We start from the raw sequence: 27,399 nt of genomic DNA on the forward strand, positions 1-27,399 counted from the left end.
CATGCCTGGATTGCAGGCTGGATCCCCAGTGTGGGTCATGCAGGAGGCAGCCAATCAATGAGTCTCTCGCATCAATGTTTCTTTCTCTCCCCCGCCCCCCCCCCCCGCCTCTTCCTCTCTGAAATCAATAAAAATAATCTTTTTAAGTGTCAAAAACAATTTTTTGTCAGTGAGAGAGGATGGTTTTAATCTAAAAACCTACTCTTAAGAGTAATGGATAAATGCAATCCCACTAATTCATCTAAAAAGAGTTGAACTGTTTCTCTTCTGATCTGTGTCAAATATCCATGATAAAGACACCAAGACATCCTGGAAAACTAAAAATATATCGACCACCTAGATCTCCGACTTTAAACTTACTATTCTTTCATTTAAAATGGTGTAACAAGAAAACAAAAGGAGATATATGTACTACTATATGTAATACTTTAAACAATAAAAAAAATTAAAAAATATAAAATAAAATGGCGTAACATTAATTGCTAAAGCTTTCATTTTTTAATTCTATTCACTTTGTTGAAGAAATACGGTAATTACACACAGACTATACATACAGAATATGAAGAGCCTATTAACTAAGTCAGAACTAGGCAAAATTAATGCAGCTTAGCCGATTTTGTTGTTTTTCCACTGATTTTTTTCAGAGTGGAGGGGAAGGGAAGAGACAGAGAAACATCTATGTGTCTCTCAAATCGATTGGTTGCTTCCTGCACCTGTCCTGACAGGGCCAGAGATCAAGCCTGCAACCAAGGTACATGCCCTTAACCAAAATTGAACCCACAATCCTTCAGTCCGCAGGCCAATGCTTTAACCACCGAGCCAAAGCAGCCAGGACAGCTCAGCTGTTTTATTTTCTCCTAGCAATGCATGGATGACACCAGCCTCTTGTTCTATTGGCATTTCAACAGCAACCATATTAATACAATCCCAAAGCAAACCCTGAATTTCCCACTTAAAAAAAAAAATGGTCTTCATTGTCCCTGCAAATTCCCTATTGGAGGCCATCACCTGGCCCAAATCAAAACAACGTCCTGAATCAAAATATTAACTTTTCTAGACATTTGCCAGTCTCTGCTATGAGTACTTAACAAAAGTGAACTAATGCAGAATGATAGAAAAATTCACAATTAAAAAGAAAGCTAATTTTCGATCCAAATTAAAGGTTTCTTAAAGTATTTCCAAATCCCAATTCAGTTATCCTATATAAATGATGTATATCTATCAAAGAATGTAAATGTGTATCTTTCCTTCCACAAAACCAATATGAAGTACAACCTCAGAGAGGTGGCAACTCAGTATTTTATAAATTAGAAACTCACCCACTAAAGTATACTTGATTTTAATAACAGTTCCATATTCTTTGCCTGCAGTTCTTTATATCTATAGTCCTGTCTATTCTACTTAGTACTAATCTAAAATTACTATTTATAAATTTTCCCATCAAAACCACATCCGGACACATTATCAAACCATGAAAATGGACTTCAGATTAGTGAATTCTACTTTACTTCATCATTTAGGTATCTGGTTCTAATTCTATAAATGGGTTGAACAGATATTCTTTCCAAATGAAGTCAGCTTTCTGGCCTATAAATCCTAGAAAACTAAAAGGGGAAAAAACTCAACACTAAATTTCGGAGAATTTCTAGAAATAATTTCATCTCTGGCTTTTACAGCTCTTACTTCACTTGGTTTCTCCCCTTGCTAATCCTGTTTTAGCCATTTTACTCAGACCACTGCAGATCTGGCCCGCACCTAGTTTTCTCTCTGCAAGGGGGGAGATTAGCCATTTGGTTATCTCCATACAAGTAAATGCCTCATTTTAACAAGAAGTGGAAAGAAAAAGGGGTTGCAATCACCCAATTCTACTCATCTCCATCTACAAATTTAACTGCTTAAGAAATTTCTATTTGAACAGAACATTAATATGCAACTATTGGATTAGTGTTCAGAAAGTCTTTAAAACTCGTCTCTCTATTGAAAAACTTCAGATGAAACGGCCAGACTGCCAGTTTATAAGGGCATGACTGGAGATCATGCACATTTGTGAGTGTGCTTCAAGCCTTTCCTCAAAAGTATGGACTACATAACAGTCTTCTTTTTGTACTCAACAAATATGACTATTTTCTTTCTTTTTCCCTATGGTTCCTAAAACCAAATTTGGTTCATGCCACAAAAGCCTATTTGCCAAAGCACTTGACTATATTAGCAATATCACTGCCAAAACCACCATGTAAAGAAGAAACTCACCTGGGATCATTATATTGAAGCCTTGGAATTACATATTTCAGGTGACTTTTTGCTCCCTTGTTTAAATCTGAACCTTGGATAATCAAACTTTCAATGATATCTGAACAAGTTCATTAATCTGAAACAAATACTCGGAAAATCTTTTGAGATACTTCCTTAAAACCCTTCAATCACGATGTGAACTTCTTTCAACCTGTTATCAAAAATAAATTGTAAATAGTTGTTTCTGTTTGCAGGAAAGAATATGTTCTATTCAAGTGAAACATCTTGTTGTTTTTTTCAATTGTGTGTTTATTATAATCAAAAAGCATTGACTGAGTTCCCCAGAAGAAATTCTTTCTTTTGCAGAAATCAGTACATCAATCAGAAGTCCATAACCTTAAGGAAGCTAACATGAAAACTATGGATTTTAAATCTCCATTTATCTTTTCATTATTAATTCCATAGTAAATAAGGTATTTCAAATTGGATTACATAGAAATCCATGAAAAGCTGCTCCTTAAAAATTTCAAGTTTCCCAAAGTGTCAAATTGACACAATATCAAATTTAAAAGGTAGACACAAAAAGTATGAAAGCAACATCATCTTGGGATAAACTTGCCTTAATAGGCAATCTGATATATTTTTCACTAACAATACAAAACTAAAAATGGAAAATAAAAAATCGAATCTTAGGGACATATGGACGATGTAGAAAAACGATGAGCTAAGTTACTGGCCCCAAAAGCAATGATACCTGAGGCACTGGAGCAAGGAGAAGAGACTGGTTGTAATTACCCAAATATTTAAAAGAAAAAAATCAAGCACATGATGAAATATTAAGGCTAGAAATGAAAAAATTAAAACCCATACATTTAGGAGAAACTGGCAGAAGGGTCTCAAATCTAGAAGCATATTAGACCTCTATACTATAATATTTCATTTAAAGATTATTATCTATGCTCAGATATTATATTCTCTGATAGGGCAAATAAGAAATGTTTGATTTTTCACCTCCTCTACACAGTTACAAAGATTAATTTTCTACCATCTTGAAAATTTTCAAAGCTTTTTGAGAAACACACACAAATAATTTGGATTTAGTTCATTTTATTTACAGCTTTTTTTTTACATTTCAGAGCATTACACAATTACATTTTCTCATTTTCTGACCTGCAAACAGATACCTTAAACGGAAATTTTTTTTAAAGTTATCAAATTAGGTACATCCAAAAGGCAATAATTACACATGACAATTAATTCACAAAGTGTAATTCATCAGGACGTATCCTAAGAATTTAGGAACAGCCAGTCAGGAGTAATCTGACCAAATTTAGCAACCAACTATTTACATATCCAAAGATAAACAAACCTATCTGAACTCCCAAACCAGAAGTTGGAAATTTTTTGTTAAATCCTCATTGAACAGAGAGAGAGTGATGATTCAAACCTAGCCAACCTTGACAATCTTAATCCCCAACACTGAGCTATTTCCCCAGTCCGAAACTGAATAGCAAGCATCTCAGTTTGTCAAACACCTAAATATCAAGCTCTTGCACCATTATGCACATAGAAAGGTTAAGTGTTCATTAATTTAAAAACAAGTAGTCATTAAATATCCACACTATTTCCCCCAGCTCAGCAGCCCTTACTACAATCCCAAATATGCAACCTGTGTCACATAGTGACAGGCTAGATTATATTTATATATAGTATGTATGTATATACACACCCATATTTATGTGTATATATGCACACATACACACAGTACTAGGTACAAATGGCAATAATCCCTGCAAGAATTCGTTTTCAGTTGAGGCTATGGCTCCTGTGCCTTAGGATGGTTTTAGACTTTAAAACTGAAAAATACTACTAAAATCTCATAACCTTAAGACAAAATTTGATTGCTTGTTCAGTTTAGCTTCTCAGTCTAAAAATGGCTATAAGGTAAGTTTTTCTTTTTTAAAAAAGCAGCCAATTGAGTTCAATTTCTCTCTCCAATTTGGCCAGGCTATTTCGTAGAAGTTCCTCCTAACTAGTCTAAAAAATCTGTGGTACCTTTCAATGGTTCTTGCCTACCTTACTGTCCGTGTTCACGTTTCAAACTGTGTCAACAGAGCCCGTACTTCTGGGGTCAGCTGCTTGGCAGCCTTAGCTGCCTCTGTGATAGCCTTGCGATACAGGCCCTTTCTCTTCTTATTAAAGCGTGACTGGAAGTTTTCTAAAAAAGGGGACAGTTGTGCTAGAGCAAGGAAAGATGTTGTTGGAGACCCGAACCATGAAATACGGGCCTCCTGTCGAACTAAGAGGCCGTTATCTTTCCGGCTCACAGTTATAGTAAGAATACGGGCTGGCCACCAAGGGAAGCCATATATCTTGGCCCAAACAATGTCCCCTACACATATGGTCCTGCCATCTGGTGTGACGCATTTAGAGACGTTTTTGGAAAAGACTTTCATTTTCAAGGAATTACTGAGCTTTTTCTCTTCCTTTGAAGAAGAGGATGTGGAGGAGGTGGAAGGTGCATGCATACTGCCTGGAGGAAAATCAAAGCTTTCAGAAGAACTACACTCAGAGTTGGAGGATTTCAAATCATCTGTGCTATCAATGCTACACACTGAAGCACTGGAAGAGTCAGATTTCTTTTGATTTAGGGTCATGTAAACAGAGATATTGCTTTTGCTGCCCTTTTTGCCCAGTGTCTGTGGTTCCTGCTCACCAGGCACAAGCACTTCCTTTGTGTCCTGAACCTCACTGTTGGCCTCTTCAGGGCCTTTTGAGGGACTCTGATTTTCTGAAGGGGCCTCACCTGCTGAGCGGGTAGAGGTGCAACGAGACTGGGGCTTGGGTGCCAGCTTGCCACTCCGCATTTTCTCAAGTCCCGTCTTCAGAGAAGAGTCATTTTCTTCATTCCTGTACCTTTGTGGTTTTAAACGAACCCGGGGTGGGAGGGAACCTGAGCTAGGATTCTGATATCGACGTGTGAAATGGACTTTTGAATGTGCATTTCTGGACGCAGAGGTTTCACTTTGCTTCTTTTGTGCCTTTTCTTTGGCAATTTTTAACACTTCCCGAGCTTTTGCATGATCCATGTTCTTACTCTGGAGCACTTTTTTAGTACTTAACTGAGCTTTTGATGTATTCGCCTGAGCAGGAACTTTGACTACTCTGCCTCTGCTGTGAGCAATATTTGCAACCTTAACCACAGCATTTCTTTTCTGGCTTTCATTTTGGTTTTTCCCATCCACTTTATGGTCAGCTTTCAGTTTTTTGTTCACAGTAGTTATGCTTTCATTTCTCCGTTTTCTATCTTCATATTTAGAAGAGTCACTTGCACTACTACCTTTTCTAATTTCCTTTTTTTCAGCAACAACACTGTTTTTACATTTGTCACATAGGACCTGCCTGGGTCGTAGTTTAATAGCATTCATTATTGAAGTAGATTCTTCCCTGTACATTTTTCGTTTGGGTCGCTTAATTTTCCGAGGAGGTGGCTGAGGTATTGATTGGTTATATGTGTCCCTGATAAACAAAGGGGGAGGGTAAGGTGCTCCTTCATGGAAGAGTGGTGGTGGTTTGGAAGTCCACAGGCTTTCAGCCAAGCTCGGCTCAGGTGGCGGGACAGGAGAAGGGTCGTTGGGAACAGCACCATTCACTTCACACTTGACTTCCGTCCCTTCTTGGAATGTATTACTTTGGAGCTGCATGGCTTCAGGTTTATCCTTATATTCCCTTTTGGGAAATACTGTCACAGGAATCCCGTGGGGCCCAAACCTTTGAAAGAAATGAAAGAAAAAGGAAGCCATTAAGTTAATGGCTATAATACAATTTCTTAAACAATACCTAATATTTACTCGCATGACCTTTCCTGAAAATTATTTCATTTTAAAGAACAAAAATAAAAAACCACTGACCACCTTCTGCCCAAAAATCCCAAAGCCCTCCATATTTTATAATGGTCTCTCTAACCAATGCCACAGTAAGTTGAATTTATTTAGAATAGACCTTTCCAGTCATGAATCAGAAAGGATACTAGGTATCTTAGTATTAAACATCTGATTTATGTTCACTCAAATATACATAACATGTACAAGCAAATGCAATTATAAATTTGTAATATACATATCTACCTCTGGTTAGCTTTCAAAAACTTCACAAAACAAATTCAGCCTTAGTTACCCAAAAAATATTGAATCTGTAAAATCCCATTTCTACTTTATTAATCACGAAAGTTCAAAAATAGTTGCCCCTTACTCTTACATCCCAACTCTTAAGCCCTTCATCACAGCACTTCCCTACAAAAATACTAGAAATTTAGTATTGCGAAAGCAGACAGATACAGAGCTGTGGATACCTACCTTTTTAAAATCAAATTGCACATTAAGAAATACAGGGTGGGGCAAAAGTAGGTTTATAGTTTTGAGTCCAGGGAAGTTTATTCTTATATTATTTATTAATTATTGAAACAGAGTTTATTCTTATATTATTGTCTTTCCATAAACTATAAACCTTCTTTTGCCCCACCCTGTATTTTCACATCATAACCCAATAAAAATGCTTATTTATATATAAATGCTTGCAACTATACATACATAAATATACACACTCAAGTAAAAGTTTCACTGGCTACTTAACCTTATATTATGTGATACACAATAATTTTTTCTATTCTGGTCTATTTTAATTTGTTTTCACACTAGTCACACACATCAAATGGATTTCAAAACTTAAAGGTCCAGACCCAGTTTGCAAAGCAATGGGCATGGGACACAAATCTTTATACTATTCTCAATTTCTAATAAAGCGGGGTCAATAACCTTGTTTCTTAGGTAGAATTAGAAATAACTGTGGCTTATCTGCCTGGGCTAAACATCAAGAACCCTTAAACTAAATTCGCTATGCACAGATTCCTGCACATAAAAATAAAGTCACACTATCAAATATGTACATGTTAATTTTAAATACTATTTGAGTTAAACAGCATTAAACACAATACAATTATCAATTATAATGCCAATCCTTTAAGGCAGAGATGCTTAGAACCCAAGAATTTGCTTCAGGTAGTCAGGCAGAACCTGACATTAGATGCAAATGTTTTATATATGTCTGTTGTCCTAGTCTTTGGTTCTCAGATTCTCCAAAATGTCCTTATGGCCCCCAAAAGGTTCAGAATACCTTTGGTGGGAAAACTTCTTGACATTAAGTAACTTATGGTTAGGCTGTAGACACTCCTAAAATCAGGCAAAGATATAGAAAGAGCCAACATTACCAGGATATCTGGATCTAACATGTAAATAGTTTTCTTCCTAAAGTCTTTATTAGCTTGGCTACCACAAACCAACCTTATAGCAAATACTTAGAAACCACAAAGGGAAGAAGACAGACTTTTTTTTACGTAAGGTGGGAAAAGTTCGGGTCTGGACCAGTCCACAAAGGACACCCTTCTCATAACATCAAACTTTGCAAAAAGTGGGTTTTTATTCTAGCATTGCAGCTGGTACCTATTTGCTTCCTGACTACTTAACTGCAAGGCACTTTGAGCATTTAGCCTTTTCTAATATACTAGAGGCCTGGTGCACGAAATTCATCCACTGGGGGTGGGGGAGAGGGTTGTCCCTCAGCCCAGCCTGCACCCTCTCCAATCTGGGACTCCTCTCACAATCCAGGACTGCTGGCTCCCAACTGCGCTCACCTGCCTGCCTGATTGCCCCAACTGCTTCTGCCTTCCAGCCTGATCACCCCCTCCTGCCAGCCCGATTGCCCTAACTGCACTCCCCTGCCAGCCTGGTCGCCCCTAACTGTCCTCCCCTGCAGGCCTGGTCCCTTCCAACTGCCCTCCCCAGCTGGCCTGATTGCCCACAACTGCCCTCCCCTACTGCCCATCTTATGGTGCCCTCTTGTGTCCACATGGGAGCAGCCATCTTGTGTGTTGGAATCATGGTCAATTTGCATATTACCTCTTTATTATATAGGAGGATTGGTGCTTAATAACCAATTTTTCAAGATGCCAGGACAGAGGAGAGGTGATTTTGGATTTTAATGTAGAGCTACATAAAACAACACAACTTATCTGAGGTACCAATGTGTACATAAATAAGTGGTACAACAAAAAGATGTTTCTCTTCCTTCCTCTAAAATCAATACATTTAAAAAAAAAAAAACTTTAAAAAAGAGCCCTACCCAGTATGGCTCAGTGGATAGAGCCATCGGCCTGTGGACCAAAGTGTCCTGGTTTCGATTCCAGTCAAGGGCCAAAATTTTGAGGAGGGAAAATACTTGGATTTAACAGTTATTTTGTGTCAAGGCAAGAGAAAATCACTATGGCGGTGGGGGCCTCGCACAGCACGCTGGGCGGAGGTGCAGGTGCGGCTGCAGTGAGCAGGAAGCCCCACGAAGAGGGGTCAGGGTTCAGTGGGGAGGCAGTGGCCCCACAGCGCAAGCTCCTATGAGCGCGCCCAGGGCCAGGCTCTTGAGGCTGCCGCTGGCGCAAGTGAAGGCCTTGGTTAAGTGTCGCTCCTGGGACAGAAAGCACGAGCCGCGGAACTGTTTGTGGAGGCTATCGCAAAAGATGCTTCCTGCTGTGCTCAACAAGGAAAGAGGAAAACCCTCCAGAGGAGAGATCTGGATAATGCAATAGAAGCTGTGAATGAATTTGCTTTTCTGGAAGATACTTTGGATTGATTACTGAGCTGGACACTTTTGTGAGCCTTTACCTGCCATCGTTCAGCTAGCCCTCTGCAGGCCTCAGCTTTGAGGACAGAGTCCTTGGAAAGTCACACATATATTTTCCTGTTCTAACTTTACCTAAAGCCAGAATAACCTGTTAGTTTTTCTCTACAAGGTTTTCCATGGCTGTGTCTTCCATTTCTGTCTGGATGCAACTGCTGCTGCTTGAGGCAGAGAAAAAGAAAATGATTTGTCCCGAAACCGGTTTGGCTCAGTGGATAGAGCATCGGTCTGCGGACTGAAAGGTCCCAGGTTCGATTCCGGTCAAGGGCATGTACATTGGTTGCGGGCACATCGCCGGTAGGGGGTGTGCAGGAGGCAGCTCATTGATGTTTCTCTCTCATCAATGTTTCCAGCTCTCTATCCCTTTCCCTTCCTCTCTGTAAAAAATCAATAAAATATATTTAAAAAAAAAGAAAATGATTTGTGTTGATTGCTTAATGAATAAAGGGATCAGAATAAAGATCTCTGATCAACTTAAAAAAATAAAAAGAAAATCACTGTGAAAAAGAATCCTCACCATATGTAAAGGTGAAACAAATGTAAATGTGGAGTATTTATGCCAGAATTCATGATGTGACTATTATAGGAAGTAAAAGGATATTTTCTATTATTTGTGTTCCACTTGACATATGAATTTTACCGATGATTCTAGCTTTGACTAAATGAAACCTGTGTTTGTTCACTGATAAGCTTTACAAATTATGATACTTGGTCAGATTTCTGGCATTACCAATCAATCCTATACCTAAACAGGTATCCCTTCTTGGAGTGAAGCTTATAACCATCATCCAAATTCCGTTTCCAAAGGAATACCTCAAAGAAAACTGAAAATGTTACCAACTACTCAATTTTTTAAAAACCAGACATATTGATAATTCCTACCTTATTCTGAAATTTTTTAAATGCTGATATAGTGTCCATCAGCATTAACTTCACAGTAACATCAAGCAACTCATCTCTGACCTAGAGATGAGTTCTTTTCCTTCCCGTTTACAACAATTTTATAGTATACATGATTCTAATTCTGATCGTTGCCACACTCCAACTGCAGGGGATTCTTTTTAAAATATTATACACTAAAAATAAAGCAACAACAACAACAAAAAAGGCATTGCAAACTTTAGGTACGCAAACAGAGGTCCTGGGGAATTCAATGCTCAGGAAAAAAAGGTCAGGAGGCCTCAGTGTTTTGGCTGGACAAAACCTCTCTCTCTCCAATAAAAGATCAACAGAAAACAAAAAGAAAACTCCCTCCCCAACTTCTTTTCCCTTAAAGAATCTACAGTAAGAAAAAAAAATTACATTCAATTAACTTAAAAAATAATATCCAGATTTATTTCATTTCAAGGATAATTCCTTAAATTAGCAAGTTAAACCATGAAGGAAGGAAAACTGAAGCAAGCTTATTTTGGTTCACATTTCATCTCTGAGACTGGTTATGTCCAAGTTAACGTCCACACAAGTGAAATTCAATACACATCCATTTGCAATAGAAAATTTTACAAAATAAAAATTTAAATCTATACCTCAGAAAATTAAAAATACAATCCAGGACATCCACTCCTGGGTAAATATCCAAAATAATTAAAAACAAGGTCTCAAAGATATTTGCACAATTAAGTTCATAGCAGTATTATTCACAATAGCCAAAAAGGTAGAAACAACCTAAGTGCTCACTGAAGGAATAGAGAAACCAAATCTATAATAATAAAAGCGTAATATGCTAATTAGACCTGACAGCCGGACATCATTTCGGATGTCCTTCCACGGCAGGGGCTGAGGCAGAGGCGGTTAGGGGAGATCAGGCAGGCAAGTGAGCAGTTAGGAGCCAGCGGTCCTGGATTGTGAGAGGGATGTCTAATTGCCAGTTTAGGCCCGGTCCCTGTAGGATTGGGCCTAAACTGGCAGTCGGACATACCCTGAGGAGTCCCGGATTGCGAGAGGGTGCAGGCCAGACTGAAGGGGACCACCCCCCCCATGCACGAATTTCATGTACCGGGCCTCTAGTATATATATAAATATGCAATATTACTCAGCCTTAAAAATCCTGTCACATGATACAACATGGATAAACCTTGAGAACATTATGCTAAGTGAAATAAATCTGTCACAATAAAACAGATACTATATAATTCAATTTAAATGATTTAAAGTAGTCAAATTCATAGAATGAGAAAAGTAGAATGATGGTTGCCAGGGGCTAGAGGGAGGAGGAAATGGGGAGCTGTTTAATGGCTATAGTTTTAGTTTTGCAAGTTAAAAAAGTTCTGGAGATCTGTTTCACAACAACGTAAATGTGCTTAACATTTACTAAACTATAAACTTAAAAATGGTTAAAATTGTACATTTTATGTGTTTACCACAATTAAAAACTTTTTAAGTTCAGTGAGAAGCAGTGTATTTTCATAGTAGTAAAGGAAATAGTACTATTTACTATTTATTAGTGCAAGAAAAATAATAGTAACTACACTGGGGAATGACAGAAGAACACCTTGACCTGAGGGAGAATCCAAGTGAGCATCCCCAATGAGAAAAAAATGACTATCGTGTGCCTGCAGATGAGAACACAACAGTGTCTGAGAACACAACAATGTCTGAACTTGAACCCCACGTGAGCAAATATAAGAAAAACCTCAACTGAGGAATAGTCCCTATTACATATGCTCTATTTGACATTACAACTAAATGCAATACATGACCATTTACAGAAGGAAAAAAAAGCTTTAAAGGGAATTGCAAAATTTGACAAAATAATTAAATATGGGCTGCAAATTAGATAAAAAATACTCTATCAATGCTTCCTGAATTTGAAAACTATATTGTGGTTATGTATGAGATTATCTTTGATCTTAAGAAATACAGTAAATGCTAAAGTATTAAGGGGTAAAGGGAGAGGATGGCCCTGGCTGGTGTGCTCAATGGTTAGAGCACAGTCTGCACACCAAAGGGACTCAGGTTCGTTCGATTCCCCATCAAGGGCACATACCTAAGTTGCAGGTCTGATCCCTAGACCATGGCCCCTGCCAGGACTCGTGCTGGGGCAACCAATCTCTCACATGATTGTCTGTCTGTCTGTCTGTCTGTCTGTCTGTCTATCTGTCTGTCTGTCTGTCTGTCTGTCTGTCTGTCTATCTATCTGTCTGTCTGTCTGTCTATCTATCTATCTGTCTGTCTGTCTGTCTGTCCGTCCGTCCGTCTGTCTGTCTCTCTGTCCTTCCTCCCTCCCTAAACCTCTGGGGGGGGGGGGAAATCAACGGAAAAAATATCCTCAGGTGAGGATTAACAAAAAAATAAAAAATAAATTTTAAAAAAGGATGTATGTAACCTAATTTCAAAGAGTTCAAGGAAACAATGTTTCTATAAAGAATGATAAAGCAAATGTGGCAAAATATTAAAAATTAGTGAATCTAGATGGCGTTCATAATATTTGAAATGATTAAAAATAAAAATTTTTAATGAGTTTTTAAAAAAGTATAATCTTACATTTAGTTGACCTTAGTTCCACCAAAACATTTAAGCATATTAAATTTGTCCTATTTTAAATGTAAATAGGTGAAATGCCAGCAAACCCACCTCAAGTACTGTAAGCACAAAATCTCTATTTTCAATACAAGTATGCTAATTGTAGTAAAAAACTAGGTCCCAGCCTTACGACCCAACTTCAGAAGGTGAGACTAGAATGCTATAGTCATTACCAAGAGGCTCCCAATTTCGGAGGGAAAGAAATCACTGGAATCGTGTGATCAGGCAGTGGGCTCTGCAGGAAATGGACTATACCTATAGGGCAGAAGCTGATTAGGTGAAGAGTGAAATAAGGAATGGTGGTAACCAATTTTTGAATGTTGGTAACCAATTAAGTTAAGCCCTAATAAAATAAAGCACTAAGCAGATGGGTGAAAGCCACACAGGACCAGATGCAGCCCAGGAGTCTCCAGTTAGCAGTGGGATTCCCTCCTCCATAGGAGACAGACAAGGATTCAGGGGCTTAAATAAGCAATAAAAGAAAGGTAATCCATCTGGCAGAAAGAGAGGCATGTGTTATAAGGTTGGGTAAGTGTGATGGAAAAAGAATACTAGTCTCAACAAGATAAGGCCAGTAAAAGGATTGAAAGTGTCTAAATTATTGTTAAAAAATTAAGCTCAGCCCTAGCTGGTTTGGCTCAGTAGATAGTGTGTCGGCCTGTGGACTGAAGGATCCCGGGTTCGATTCCAGTCAAGGGCACCTGCCTGGGTTGTGGGCTCGATCCCCAGTAGAGGGCATGCAGGAGGCAGCCAATCGATGATTCTCTCTCATCACTGATGTTTCTATCTCTCTCTCCCTCTCCCTTCCTCTCTGAAATCAATAAAAATATATTTAAAAAAAAACTTTAAGCTCAGCTATACTACTCTGGTCATTTAATAAGTACAAAGAGCACAAAAAATTTCCTTTCCCTAATTTTGAAATGTGTCATTCTCAAAAGGGAGCCATTTTCGATTAAGTTTTAAAAGCATACAGGAAGCAGAAAGACTGTAAGAACTCAATTTCCCTAATAAGATTTTAACTTTCTCTTCATGACAAAGACCAAAATTTCCTCATAAAGCCATCTGCCCCAGGGGTTAGTGAGAAGAACTACTGAGAAACATCTCCCACCTTCCATTTGCAAGCAACTCCTAGTTATCTCATCCCTAGTAAAATATAAACATCATCCTTCCTTATTAATTTAAGAGAGTTATATTTTGCCAGTATTACCTGAAGTTTCCAGAGATTCTTTCAAGATATTTTAAAAATGCAAATTATACTACAGCCCACAACACAATAGGATCTAGGTTGATGGGCTATTCGAGCCAACCCATATTAAGTGACTATATTAGCTGTTGTAACATTTATCCTAGTTCTACCACTTACAAGCACTTCATAATAGTTAACTAAACACTTACACAGCAGTATGTGGCATACACTATTCTAAATATGTACTCCTCTACATTAACTGAGAATCATCACAACCACCCTACTATTTCTATCCCCATTTTATAGTTGAACAAACTAAATAAAGAGGCTAAGTGATCTTCCCAAGAACACACAGCTGGTAAGCAGCAGAGCCAGGATATGAATCTAAGCAGTAACCCCCAGGTTCCTAACTACTGCCTCCCCTCATCCCCTCCTCCACCCCGCTTCCCCACTAAGGGAGAAGAGCAGCTGTCCACATGTTCTTTTCTGAATTCCATGGATGTAGACAGGCTTCACAATTCATGATTTTTTCTTGTTTGCAAAAGATAATAAGCACCCTATTATCAAGCATATCAATATTTCACTAGTGAAATGAAAAACCACACTAAATGGGACAAATAGATCTAATAGCCTCACAAAACTTCAGGTCATGATAGGTTTTGCCACCAAAAAAGTAACAAAAATTTCAGTTTTCAGAGCTTTAAGATTTTGAAATTGCAGTTAAGTAACTTGATAGAATTATCATCAAAATTAAAGAATATACATAATAGCTTACCACAGGGCCTAGTACACAGTAAGTAAGCACAATATATAAGAACTATACTATAGTAAAATTAAAATTAGATTTTATTAGTTATAAGTAAATAGATGCTATTCTTAATTAAAAGCCCCAGGTATTACAAGGGCAATCTGCAAGGTCTATAGGCACTACAAGGTGAGAAGGGAGGATGATTTTAGCAACATAAAAACAAAGCATACACCAATTATTAACAAAATACCAGGTAATAACTTTTTAAATTAATGGGTGGGGAAGGTAGCAGCATAAAGTTCTTACAGAACATCTCTCTAACCATAAAAATTTACTCAATCTTTTAAAAAGTCTATTCAATCCTCTTATAAAATCACATGGAGCTTTGGAAGGTGGGGGAAAAAGAAATTAAACTCTAATAATTTAGATTTCAAGCTCCCAATCATGTACCTTCTAATGATCCTCTTTAAAAACTTACCTTGATAATTAATGGGAACTATAGAGAAAACACTTATGCTTCAGTCTTTTTGAAAGCAAAAATAGTAATAACATCTGTATGGTGTTCAAATCCTAACAAATAATTTTAAAATAACCACACAAAAATGATAATAGCCACAAAAATAGCAATATATGTTTTTCAAAGCAGACACATCTTGACTCACATTTTGTACATCACTTAGAGCAACATACTTGACATTTTCCCAGAAATGCTAAAGGACCTTTTTAATTATTAATGTAAATACTCATCAGTTTTCAAACACTTGAACAGAATTCCCTTGGTCCTGGCTCTAAGATACTATTATAAGCAGTTTTAAGTTTCCTATGTTTCCATTATGATTTTTATGTACTTTCAATATTTGTTATTCTGTCCAGTAGGGACCATCACACAAAAGTCTGTCAACAGATGAACTTTTTAAAAAATGGAATGTCATCAATTTATGTCACTATTCCTATTTTACAATAAACAGGTTGTTCAGCAACTTATTGTATTTTAGTCTTTAAAATCCTTTTCCAATTCAATCATCCAGCACTTAATTCTGAGAGCTCCAAATCTGACTGTTCTCAAGAACAAGCGGGACTCCACTGTTACCAGGGCCAGGCCAACCAAGGCACAACGAATGATACCTAATCTAAGATCCAGGACCATATATGAAGAAGAAACCCCATTTCCAAAATGCCCAGAGGTCACTAAATTGAACTGAAGAGCAATTCACATCTTCAAAGCAGCAGCTGTTCCCTGGTTCAGTGAGGAATAGGGAGCTCTATCATTTCTACCTACCAAAGCAACAGCCCCACCGAAATCATAAGCTAAAATGGTAGTGATAAAATATAGTTAAATGTATTAGAACAAGATTGTTTTCAAACCTTAGAGAGCAATCTATTATTCAAAAAAATCACTGTCAATACACCTAGTATCTGCCATCTATATTTTAGGCAATTTACTGAAATATTTCTTTATCTGTGAAATGAGATTAGAATTTAACTTCGAAACAATGTATACAAAGTGCTTGGCACAATGCCTGAATAAGCGTGGGAAATACAGCCCTGAACGGGTGGCTCAGTTGGTTGGAGCGTGTGGTACACCAAAAGGTTTTGAGTTGGATTCCTGGCCAGGGCACATACCTAGACTGCAGGTTCCATCCCCTCATAACCATGGCGGGGTGCATAAGAGAGGCAGCCAGCCAATCAATGTTTCTCTCTCACAATCAATGTTTTTCTCTCTAAAATCAATGAAAACATAACCTTGCATGAGGCTAAAAAAATAAAAAAAGTGGGAAATACATAGTAGCTACTATTAACTACAGAAAGTAAAGCTTGGCCAACCTTCTTAGATGTTGGGAATATGCAGAAAAATGTACTCAATTATTATAAGAGGTGCAAGTTTTCAAAATCTGAAAAACACTATTCTGCAGTAAAGTGACCATACAAAATTGGTTCAAAGGTAAAGAGGTAAAAATTCTGGTCTCCTGAAATTTCTAGTAGGCAACCAGACTTAAACTATTTGCAAGTTTAGTTACCAGTTCTGTAATAAGGATTACATCTGCCTCCCAAGTGGCCCATCCCCAAATGTATTGCTTTTTTGTAATTACATCCATTTGAAATTAACTAGTAACTTTTAAAACAGGTTTAACAAATTTATCATTCTACTATTTTGGCAAAACAATCCCTCACCCCCTAAAGAAATTATCTCCAAATATGGTCTGAGAATCACCTTGTTAAAAATGCAAGGTGATGGAGAGCAGCTCAGAAATCTTACGTACATTTGTTTTGAGGCCCACTGCCCAAAAGTGTTTAGCAAAAGCAATCTATATTAAATCCACCCAGAATGTAACTTAACCTCCACTCACTTTCTTGCAAGATCTGTCTCTAGGGCAAGCTGTGTTCTTCTGGTAATGTGTGCCTAAATTAGTTTGGGCATTTAAGGAAAACAGGGCGAATAAATATAAAGAAATAAGGATACACTTTATAGGCACAAATAACCACTAAGGACATCATTCATTCTCTATCAATGTGAAAATAACTGTCTTAACAGAGAAGATGAGCACATGCTACAACAACCTTTTTAAAAGCCCCGCACAGAAAAGTGTAATCTTAGGAAGATTAAACTTAGTTGCATCAAGAGCACAATACACAGTGAAGTATGGTCTTATTTACACACAAAAAAAGGTTGAAAATTAACCTCATTAAAAATCCCAAGTCCAATAAAACATGCCTGGCAGAGTTGGTGTATAACACATCTAGTTATCCAATTTATAAAATTTAGTTATAAAATTGAATGCCACGATATTACAAGATTCTTTACACTCAGATTCAAACTAGATTTTTAATGTCCAACAACTAATCACTTCCAAAAAATCATTTCAGTCCAACATGCAATCGAAGAGCTAGCTCACTCTCAATACAGTACATATATACTAGCATGGTACTAAGTGTCCCTACAGTTGTCTGGGCCAGAGAGTGATCAGCACTTTCCTCCATGCAATTTTACTATGTGAGGCCTTTCTCAACACCTCGGGATATGAGCAGAATAATCACCAACAAATATTTAAGTGTTTCAAATATGTACAACTCAACATAATCATTCAAGCATACTACTTGAGGGCCTAAATTCTCAACCTGGATGCTTAGCATAAGCTACTGATACCACTACTCACTGCTTCACCAGAATGGTTGTATATTTTTCCCACCAAAGGTAGGGCTATTGCACCATAGGTTTCATGGTCTCTGAAAAGAAAAAAAATCATTGTCTTGGTTTATATTTTCTTAAATAACAAGTAAATTTTCTACAAATTACTTTAAGAACTTAGAGAAATCTGAAGTTTTCTAAAGAAATTACCTCAATTCTTTTTTTATGCAACAAAATCCCACATACACACACAGAAAGTCAACATTTGTAAAATGTTGTAATCCTCCAATTCTGAACTACAACCTTTAATAAACATGTATCACAAAATTAAAATGCACAAGGATTTTTAAGCATTAGCATTTATTTCATAATTCCTTAATTTATATCAGGTCCAAAAAATGGAACTCAGAAAGGTTTTTCAGGATTTCATATAATTATTTCATAATTATTTTTTAAGATATGGAAAACAGCCCTAACCGGTTTGGCTCAGTGAGAGCGTCGGCCTGCGGACTCAAGAGTCCCAGGTTCGATTCCTGGTCAAGGGCATGTACCTTGGTTGCGAGCACATCCCCAGTAGGGGGTGTGCAGGAGGCAGCTGATTGATGTTTCTAACTCTCCCTCTCCATTCCTCTCTGTAAAAAATCAATAAAATATATTTTTTAAAAAAGATATGGAAAACAGTACTAAACAATTTAAATGATCCCTCTGCATAGACAGAAACCATAGATCCCAGGAAAATACTGTCCCTGTTGAAAAGGCTGAGCAAACTCTTGCCTTTGCAGATGATCTTGACTGGTTACACTTTTCTGTTTGGAATTACTACCGTTGGAGGTGTATTTAAGGGATAGGTCTAAGTTTGCCAGCAGGCAAGAGACTTCCACACCATTTCTAATGACTCAAAACAAGGGTTTCAAAAGTGACCCTCCCAGGACTGTGGTTGTTGTCCCTTCAGTTCGCTCCTGAGGGAAAAGAACTATTTTAAAAACATTATGGAAATGCATCAGAAAAAAAAATTCAGAATGTGAAAAATTCTACCAAACTATGATTTAACAAAAAAAACTACAAGCGAATAAAAGTAGTGACAGAATTGCAGAAGAAAAATCTTATGAAATTTACCAACCAATTGCAATGTATAAACTTTACTTAGATCCTGATGTAAACAAAACAGATGTTGACTGAGATGTTAATTTTAAGACTGGTCTGTGAAATTTAACCCTAACTGGATATGATAGAAAGGAATTGCTGTTATTTTAGGTGTGGTAATAGCAATAGTTTCAGTTTTTAAAGTCCTTATCTTTTTGGAGCTCTATACTGAAATATTTATAGTAAAGTGGTATGATTAGGATTTCTTCAAAATAACCCAGAGGCGGTAGACATATGATGACACAAGTTTGGCTAATGGTTGAAAAATATCGAAGCAAGGGTAATACATTCATGGAGGTTCGTTTCCCATAATAAAAAATTTAAAATGATGGTACAATCACTAATTTATTCTTCTATCCTAAAATAATCATTAAGACAGCTTAGTAACTTGAAGGAATGCTTATTTTAGAATGCTAAATGAACAAAATGTACCTGTCAAAATTTCAAAAGCATAAAATATGTCCTGCAAAAAAAAATTTTTTTTAAGTATAATGTTAAGGAAGAAAAGGAAATAGGAAAACCAAATTAAATGTGTGGGTTAGTTGATTATTTTTATCTGCTAGTATTACACTACTGTCAATAGACATTGCTAACAAATTCAGAATTAGTCAAGTAATTTAATCTACCTAAGAGGGCTGGGTATAAAATAGTGAAGGAGCCTAGAGTAAACTTAGAGAATGCATGGCTCACCGTAAAGGCATTTATAAAGTTTCAAATAAATACTATGATACATAAAATCTGTTCTAACCAGATATTCAAATACCCTTACTTTTAGGGTCACTTATTGACTAAATCAACCTACACTGAAGAACGAACGAAGGAAGAAGTAACAATCAATCCAGGATGAGACAGGAAAACCAGACCAACTGGTCACCCTATTCACTTTGCACATATCTATAAACTGAGGCATAAAGTTTGTCTGCTTGCTTGTGCTTAAGTGAACTGCCGAAAGTCAAAATGATTTAGCCTCAGAAGAACTGGAGACTGGAGCCGAGAGAGGCACAGGTTTGCCCAGTCAGTGTTAATTACTAGAGGCCAGTACCAGAACTCAAGAAGCCGGACACAGTCCAGATTGAGCTATTCTTTAGTTTAATTACATGTGTTCTGCTTACTTTTCCATAAAGAGATTTGCCCCCAAAATGTGTTCTTCAATCAACTTACTCTAAAAGAACAAAAAATAATGTAATACAATGACAGAAAAGTGAAGAATGTCAAATGCTTAACAAAAGGAGACTCTTGATCAATCCGTGTATGTGAAATCCCGTACTTTACGTTCAAACACTTTCAAACAACTCTCCCAACTTTAAGACATTCCTGTACCATGCATGATATTAGAATAAAATAATTAATAAAAGTAATAATTGGCCCTTTTTTTAGACCGAAGAAAAGCACACATACATTGATGCACTTCGTAGTCTCCCAAATGTTAATTTTTTCCTATCTACCTCACTGGACAGGAAGAACCAAAACTTCGGAGCATCCTCTGCATCCCAACATACAGCTAAGGAAATGGGGCATCTCCAGGAAGAAGGCTCCATGGCCATTAGCTGACTAAAGCATCTGCTTGGCCCTGCAGCGAGGTTCAGTGGCTGAGCATAGACCTATGAACCTAGAGGTCACAGTTTGATTCCGGGTCAGTGATTCTCCCTCTCCCTTCCTCACTGAAATCAACAAAAACATATTTTTAAAAAATTAAGAATCTATACTTGGCTGTAACAACCATTATCTATGGATTACCCATACTGCTACTGAAATCAAGGTAAGTACTAAATTTCAGAAATATACAATTCTTTACTTAATACTTAAAAGAAAATTTGCCAGCCCAACTAACTTTTTAACATGGAAGTAGGCTTTTTAGATCCAGATCAACCTACATTTGAATCCTTACTCTGCCATTTATAAGCTAAATGACTAGTAAAATTAAATGAGCCTCAATTTTCTCCTATATAAATGAGAGTTATAAAAACTAAATAAAGCATGTGGTACAATGCCTGATTCAATAGGAAACTCTTATTTATACCTAAAGGTTTAATTCAATGGCCAATTCAAAAAAAGACACAAACTATTTTTAAAGCAACTGATAACTACGGTCATGGTCTTGGTAGTCTGTCTATAAAGGGTATCTCCTGGATCATCATGAAAGTGCCTGTGAGAGTACTCAATCGCCTTGGCTGGTGTGGCTGGTGGAGGGTTTTGCCCTCAGTTGGTAAAAACCACACCACCTGTGAAGCGCAATGGAGGAATACCTGGGAGGGTGTCTTACACACAGATGTGCTCAATAAATATTGTTGAATGAAAAATTGATGTTTCCCTTAATGGCTTTTAAAATATATATATTTTAATGCCCTGACTGGTTTGGCTCAGTGGATAGAGCATCGACCTGCAGACTGAAGGGTCCCAGGTTCGATTCTGGTCAAGGGCATGTACCTTGGTTGCGGGCACATCCCCACTGGGGGGGTGTGCAGGAGGCAGCCGATCGATGTTTCTCTCTCATCGATGTTTCTAACTCTCTATCCCTCTCCCTTCTTCTCTGTAAAAAAAAAAAAAAATCAATAAAATATATTTTTTAAATAAAAAATAAAAAAATATATATATAATATATATATATATATATATATATATATATATATATATATATTTTAAGATTATCCTTTTACATTTTCACTTCAAAACATTAAAATGTAAAAAGCTAATAATAAAAACAGCTTCGCCCTAGCCGGTTTGGCTTAGTGGACAGAGCATCGGCCTGCGGACTGAAGGGTCCCAGGTTCGATTCCGGTCAAGGGCATGTACCTTGGTTGCAGGCACATCCCCAGTAGGGAGTGTGTAGGAGGCAGCTGAATTGATGTTTCTCTCTCATTGATGTTTCTAACTCTCTATCCCTCTCCCTCTCCATTCCTCTCTGTAAAAAAATCAATAAATATATTTTTAAAAATAAATAAATAAAAACAGCTTCCCCAACAAAAGAAACTGCTGCTTATAAGAAGTACTAATTAGCCCTAACCGGTTTGGCTCAGTGGATAGAGCGTCCGCCTGCAGACTCAAGGGTCCAGGTTTGATTCCGGTCAGGGGCATGTACCTTGGTTGCCCAGTACATGCAGTGTGCAGCAGGCAGCTGATTGATGTTTCTCTCTCATAGATGTTTCTGGCTCTCTATCCCTCTCCCTTCCTCTCTGTAAAAAGTCAATAAAATATATGTGAAAAAATAAAATAATCACCTCTAAATGAACTTTTTTTTAAAAAAGTACTAACTAGCAAAATATACCAAAATCCAAAAAATAAATTGCAATTCTCTACCAAAGAAATTTTAAAAAGTAAAACAATAAAATGAGCACCTCAAAAAAGGAAAGCACTATCCATTCCATTTCCAGAAACAACTTACCTTTTCACACCTTCCTTTTGCAGATTTGAAATCCAGATTCTCACACAATCACCGGCCTTCACTTCTGTTTGATTCAATAGCATACACACTACTGAGTCTCTCTTTCGCTATTAAATACATCAGTAGAAAGCACACTAGTCTTATTTTGTTTCCTAACTATGTAAACCAAAGTGCAAAAGTCCTAAAGTCAAAATTACAAAAAAACAACAACACTTGAGATTAAACAACGTGCAGAAATCATTGTAAAGACTCCCCATTTTTCGCCAAAATAACTGTAAAGTTTCCCCATTTTTTGCCCCAAATATCATACTTTTAAATGTATTTTGAATAGATTTTGCCCCCCAAATGGGAAAGGACTCTTGCACCTTAATGGGAGGGCAAGGAGTTAAAAGTAAAACATACTAAAGCCAATTCCAAACAGGTGAGATACCATCAGTGTGTGTGCTGTTGCAGGAAACAGAATGGAGAGCCGTGAATGGGAGTCTGCACTTCATATCTGCAAAAGAAGAGTGAAAAGGTTACCTTAACTCTATAGACGATTTTCCTTACCTATTTAAAGCAATATTTAAAATCAAAAGATGAAAATGTGCTGGATAACACAGAGACTTGTGGGTGAACTTATTTAATACGTAGATTTAAACTATATCTACAGTATTAGAAGTCAGTATGCGAACATATACCACACCATCTTGATATTCAAGGTTTTTTAAAAAAATCCAATCTCTTCTTTAGACTTTCCTTAACACTATCACCATAATTAGCCAAATGTGTTTCCTGTTGAACAATTATCTAAGGAGAATTAGTTCTAACTGTAAGAATAACCGTCAAAGGGCTCACTTTAAATACATGCTCTTCCCCTATAGGGAGTGACAGGTAACCTTTGGGGAACCCCAATGCGCACATCCCTTTCTCCACCCTTATTAAAGTTATAGGTTGATTTGAGAACAGAAGTGCCTCACAAGCAATCTCCGCGGCCAGGCACCCGGTTCTCGGCAAAAATCCTTTGCGTTTTGCATGAACGCAGCCCCCCGCCCTAGAGTGGCTGAGCCGCGCGAACGGAGACTGGGGGTGGTGGTAAGATCTGCAGACCCATCTGGCACCCGCGCCCCCCACCTGGTGGCACACCTGCCCTCGCAGGCGCTCACCTGGGGCAGGGACCGCCCTCTCCGGGCCTCGCGCGCCTGCCCCACTCGGAGCGCGCGCCACGCGGGAACAGAGGGCGGCGCGGGCGGCGGGGCGCCGGCAGGCAGGGGTGAAGGGGCCGCCCTGGCTCCCTCCCTCCCGGGGGACCGAGCAGACCGGGGCCCCCCGGGGGCGTGCTGGGGATGGGCGCGGTACCTTTTGGACAGATCCATGAGGACCCCGGAGAAGAGCTTCTCCCCAAGGCGGAACGACACGACGAGCGCGTCCTCAATGATGTGGTCCAGCGTGACCCGCACCTCCGAGCCGGGGATGAGTTGCGACACCGCGGAGTCCCCGCCCGCCGGCGGCACCAGCGCCGGGGCTGCGGGCTGGGGCAGCGGCGGCTCCTGGCGCTCCTCGGGAGCCGGGGGCTGCTCGGGCGGTGGCGCGGGGGAAGGGGGAAGGTCGAGCCCTTCCTGAGGCGCGGCTGCCGCCGCCTCCACCACCTGGGCGGGCAGCTTCTCCTCAGCCTCCAGCTTCGGCCCCGCCGCCTCCGGGCTGCGAGCAAGCTCCCGCGGCGGCGAGAGCGGCGGCTCGTCGGCCTGAGGAGCGGACGGCTGCCCGTCGGCCTCGCCGTCCGGCACAGATGCTTCAGTGGCCGTGACCGGGAGGGTGTCAGTACCGGCCTCGCTGCCGGGGATGGGCTCCATCTCCGGCTCGGCCTCGCCGGCGCCCCCCTCCCCGGGGGACGCTGCAGTCGCTGCCGCCTCTGCAGCCACGGCCGCCATTTTCTTCCTGGCTTCTCCCTCCTCCAACTCCGGTTGCAGCGGCGGTGGCGGCAGCGCTGCTTGGTTCCCTGGGCCTTCCCCTCCCTCCCGCGAACAGTTTCGTCCCGCCCTTCCACTGATGCTCGTTATTGGCACCGCGCCATTGGTCCCGTCCTCCACTCCTCCCTCACTTGTGATATGCCATTGGCCAGAGCCGGCCGTCTATATCTAGTCAGTCCATCCCTCCCATGTAGAGTAGGAACTTCTCATTGGCCGGGTGAGTTGTCAAATGTCCAATGGGAGTGGGGGGGCGGGCTCAAAGTGGGCGGAGAAAGTAAAAAAAACTGAGCCATATACTTACAGCTTCTTACTATTGGCTAGAAGAGGAAATGAAATTTTATGGTTGGCCTACACTCCTGCCCTTTATCAGCCAGGCTTTCAGAGAAGGGAGAAAGGAGGGAATCACGTGGCGTGCCAGTTCTTTCAAAGGCGACTTAGGGGAGGAGAAAAAAGCGAATGAGGGAGGGGAACTGCTTCCCAAGAATCACTGCGCAGTGGTCTTTAGAATAAATGTTATTTCTAGGCGCGGACCTGCTTGCGGCCGCTTGTGGGCACGACAAGTTTCCTTGGGAAAGACAACTAAAGTTTGAAAATAATTCTACAAACACTTTTTGAGTCCCTGGTATGCTAGGCACCGTGCTAGGTGCTGGAGATAAAATGATGTGCAAAACAGTCTCTGTAACCTTATGGTAGCTAGTCCAGCCCCACCCCAGGAATGTTTTCCTTGACTTCACTTTCTAGGAAAATGTTAATAAAAAGCACAATAGATTAAGCTAATAAAAGTTCCCGAGAGCAGTCTTTGAGGCCCCCACGCTAATATTGCTCGTTCTCCCAAAATCACTAGAAAATGGGTACGTCTGAGTCCTTAAGCGTTTTTTCTTTCCTGTCCTCTCCTATGCCACTGATACAAAAAAGTCTCTCTCTTCAGTGTCATAATGCTCCTACTATTCTATTCTTACTTTAAGGATCTTGGTTTGGATGTCTGGAAGAAGATACTGAATCCATTTCTCCCAAATTGCACTTCAGAGTCAGCGTTCTCTCCAGAAGAGATTGTAGGCACTGAGAATATCTACAGAAGGGAGAGGAGAAAAGTTGCCCGCATTACTGAGAGTAAAATAAAATCCTAAAGGATTACAGCTAACATTTGAGAACCTACTATGTACCAGGCACTGGTACAGACACTTAGTGTACCATCTCATGTAATCCTTACAATATTCCTATGAGGCAGGTACTATTATTATACCTATTTTATAGATAAAGAAATTGAGGTGCCCAAGGTCACTCAGCTAGTTAAGTTGCAGAGTCACAATTCCAGCTTTACACTGGAAAGACTGAAAATAGCAAAAAGTAAATATCACCATATGCTCTATTTCAAGCCACAAGACTGTTGGGAAAAGGCCAGTAGGAAATCCCTGTCAGGGCAGGTTCAGCATCTCCAGAGTAACAGAAGGAAATGAATTTACCGAGGTCTACTCTCCCATAGATTTTCTCATAAGCTTTCATTTAAATGCCTGCGCTAAGTCTTCTTTCTCTTTACAGATAAATTGACCTTAGCCAGGTTAAGGATCTACGCAGATGGCTAGTAGCAAATCCTATCTAATTTTCTAAGTGCATGATTGTTTCACTCAGTTACTGAACAAATAATTTCTCTCCTGCAGGCCAGACTGCAGTAAATAAATGTGGGTCCCACCTTACAGGGTCTTCACTATGATCACTTTAGAGTTCACCATTATCAATTAATTAAACACAGGGAGAAAAATACAGCTCAGGTCCTAGATCCCAAATACCTCTTGTAGTGATTCATTGCAAGACACTGCAGTGAATTATTTAAATTAAGGATTTATGGCAGATTGTGGCATACCAAGTTACCCCCTAAATCATTTTTTCATTCTGCAACTCAAGAACTTCTACTAGCTTCCTATGTTCCCATCAAGTGTACCCTCTTCTGCTTGTCTTTCAAGGCCCTCTCTGTTCCTACTCTACCTTTCAAGGTCTGTTTATATGGTCATGATTTTTTTCATCCATTTATTCAACAAATAAATATTGAAGGCCTACTACTAGGTGTCTGTTACTGGACTAGGAAGGCAGAAGTCATGCAGGAAAAGAAAAAAAAAAGACTTAGTACCTGGCCTCCCTGGACTTATTTTTCTGGTTAGGAAGTTAGAAAATAAAGAATAAACAAGATTATTACAGATTGTGACCAATGCCTTAAAAGAAATAAACAGGGTGAGGTGATAGGGAGTAGCTGGGGAGGGGGAAGAGAGCATCTACTTTAGATAAAGTAATCAGAAAAGGCCCCATCTGAGGACAAGATATTTTAGTAAGTTGCAAAGGATAAGAAGGAGCCAGCTATTAGCATTGCTTGATGAATATTTGGGTCAAAAGGAACAGCAATTGCAAAAGTCTTGAGGCAAAAGACGTCTTATTCCAGAAATGGAAAGGAGACCAGTGTAATTGAATAAGTGGGTAAGATTGAAAAGGAAGACAGGAGCCAATCATATTTTATGCTCTACAGATACAAAAACAAGAGATACTATCCTCAACGAATTCTAAATCCAGTGAAAACCCAGCTTTCGTAAGTTTTGTTGTATTCTGGTCACTTCTGTATTCAGCTTCCTCCTGGCATAAAATCAGCATAGAGAAGGCCCTTGATATTTGTGGAATAGATAGCTCCATGGTATTTGTGGCTGGCTGGCTGGCTGGAGGACTGGATGGGTGGTTGGATGGTGTCTTAGTCTCTTCAGAGTGTTAGAACCAAATACCACAGATTTGATGGCTTATTGACAACAGAAATTTATTTCTTACAGTTCTGCAGGCTGGAAGTGCAAGATCAGGGCACCAGCATGGTGAAATGAAGGCTTTTTTTCAGGCTGCAGACTTCTCTTTGTATACTCACATGGCAAAAAGGGGCAAGGGAGCTTTCTTGGAGGCTCCAGAGGGAGGATGAGAGTGGGAGTGGGGATGGGGGTCTTGGAAACTCTTCCACCCTGCTTTGACCTTAGAAAGTCCTACTTCATCTCCCACACAGTGGACTTCCCAGGAAGACTTCATTTGAAATAAAATGTCCCATTGCTCACAACAAAGTCACACCCTATGAAATCCTTTCACTAGAGAGGAAGTGGTGAAGGTGCAGACATTAAAAGTCTGAATCCTTCTCTCTCATTACTGATGTTTCTCTCTCTCTCTCTCTCTCTCTCTCTCTCTCTCTCTCTCTCTCTCTCTCTCTCTCTCTCTCCCTTCTTCTCTGAAATCAATAAAAAGATATTTTTAAAAAAGAGTCTGAATCCTGCCCAGCTGGTGTGTGGCTCAGTACTTGAGTGTCAACCTACAAACCATGAGGCTATGGTTCAATTCCCGGTCAAGGCACATGCCCATGTTGTGGGC

The 27,399-nt window shown here is 39.2% G+C and overlaps 1 protein-coding gene across 8 annotated transcripts in view; it reads right to left on the minus strand.

The window, feature by feature from the left end:
- Positions 1–24,121, minus strand: part of PWWP2A (PWWP domain containing 2A) — a 44,633-nt gene extending 20,512 nt beyond the window's left edge. For 3 of the 8 annotated variants that reach the window (XM_079770017.1, XM_079770016.1, XM_079770015.1), the window contains exons 1-2: positions 23,405–24,121; positions 5,039–6,003 (exon numbers count right to left, since the gene is read on the minus strand). In XM_079770017.1, coding sequence (XP_079626143.1) covers positions 5,039–6,003; positions 23,405–23,976 — 1,537 coding nt within the window. In that variant the 5' untranslated portion in view covers positions 23,977–24,121. The other 5 variants (XR_013813480.1, XM_079770013.1, XM_079770018.1 and 2 more) reach the window with 4 other exon arrangements.
- Positions 24,122–27,399: the final 3,278 nt, after the last annotated feature.

This window comes from Cnephaeus nilssonii, assembly GCF_951640355.1.
Source record: "Cnephaeus nilssonii genome assembly, chromosome: 5".
Classification (NCBI taxonomy): Eukaryota; Metazoa; Chordata; class Mammalia; order Chiroptera; family Vespertilionidae; genus Cnephaeus; species Cnephaeus nilssonii.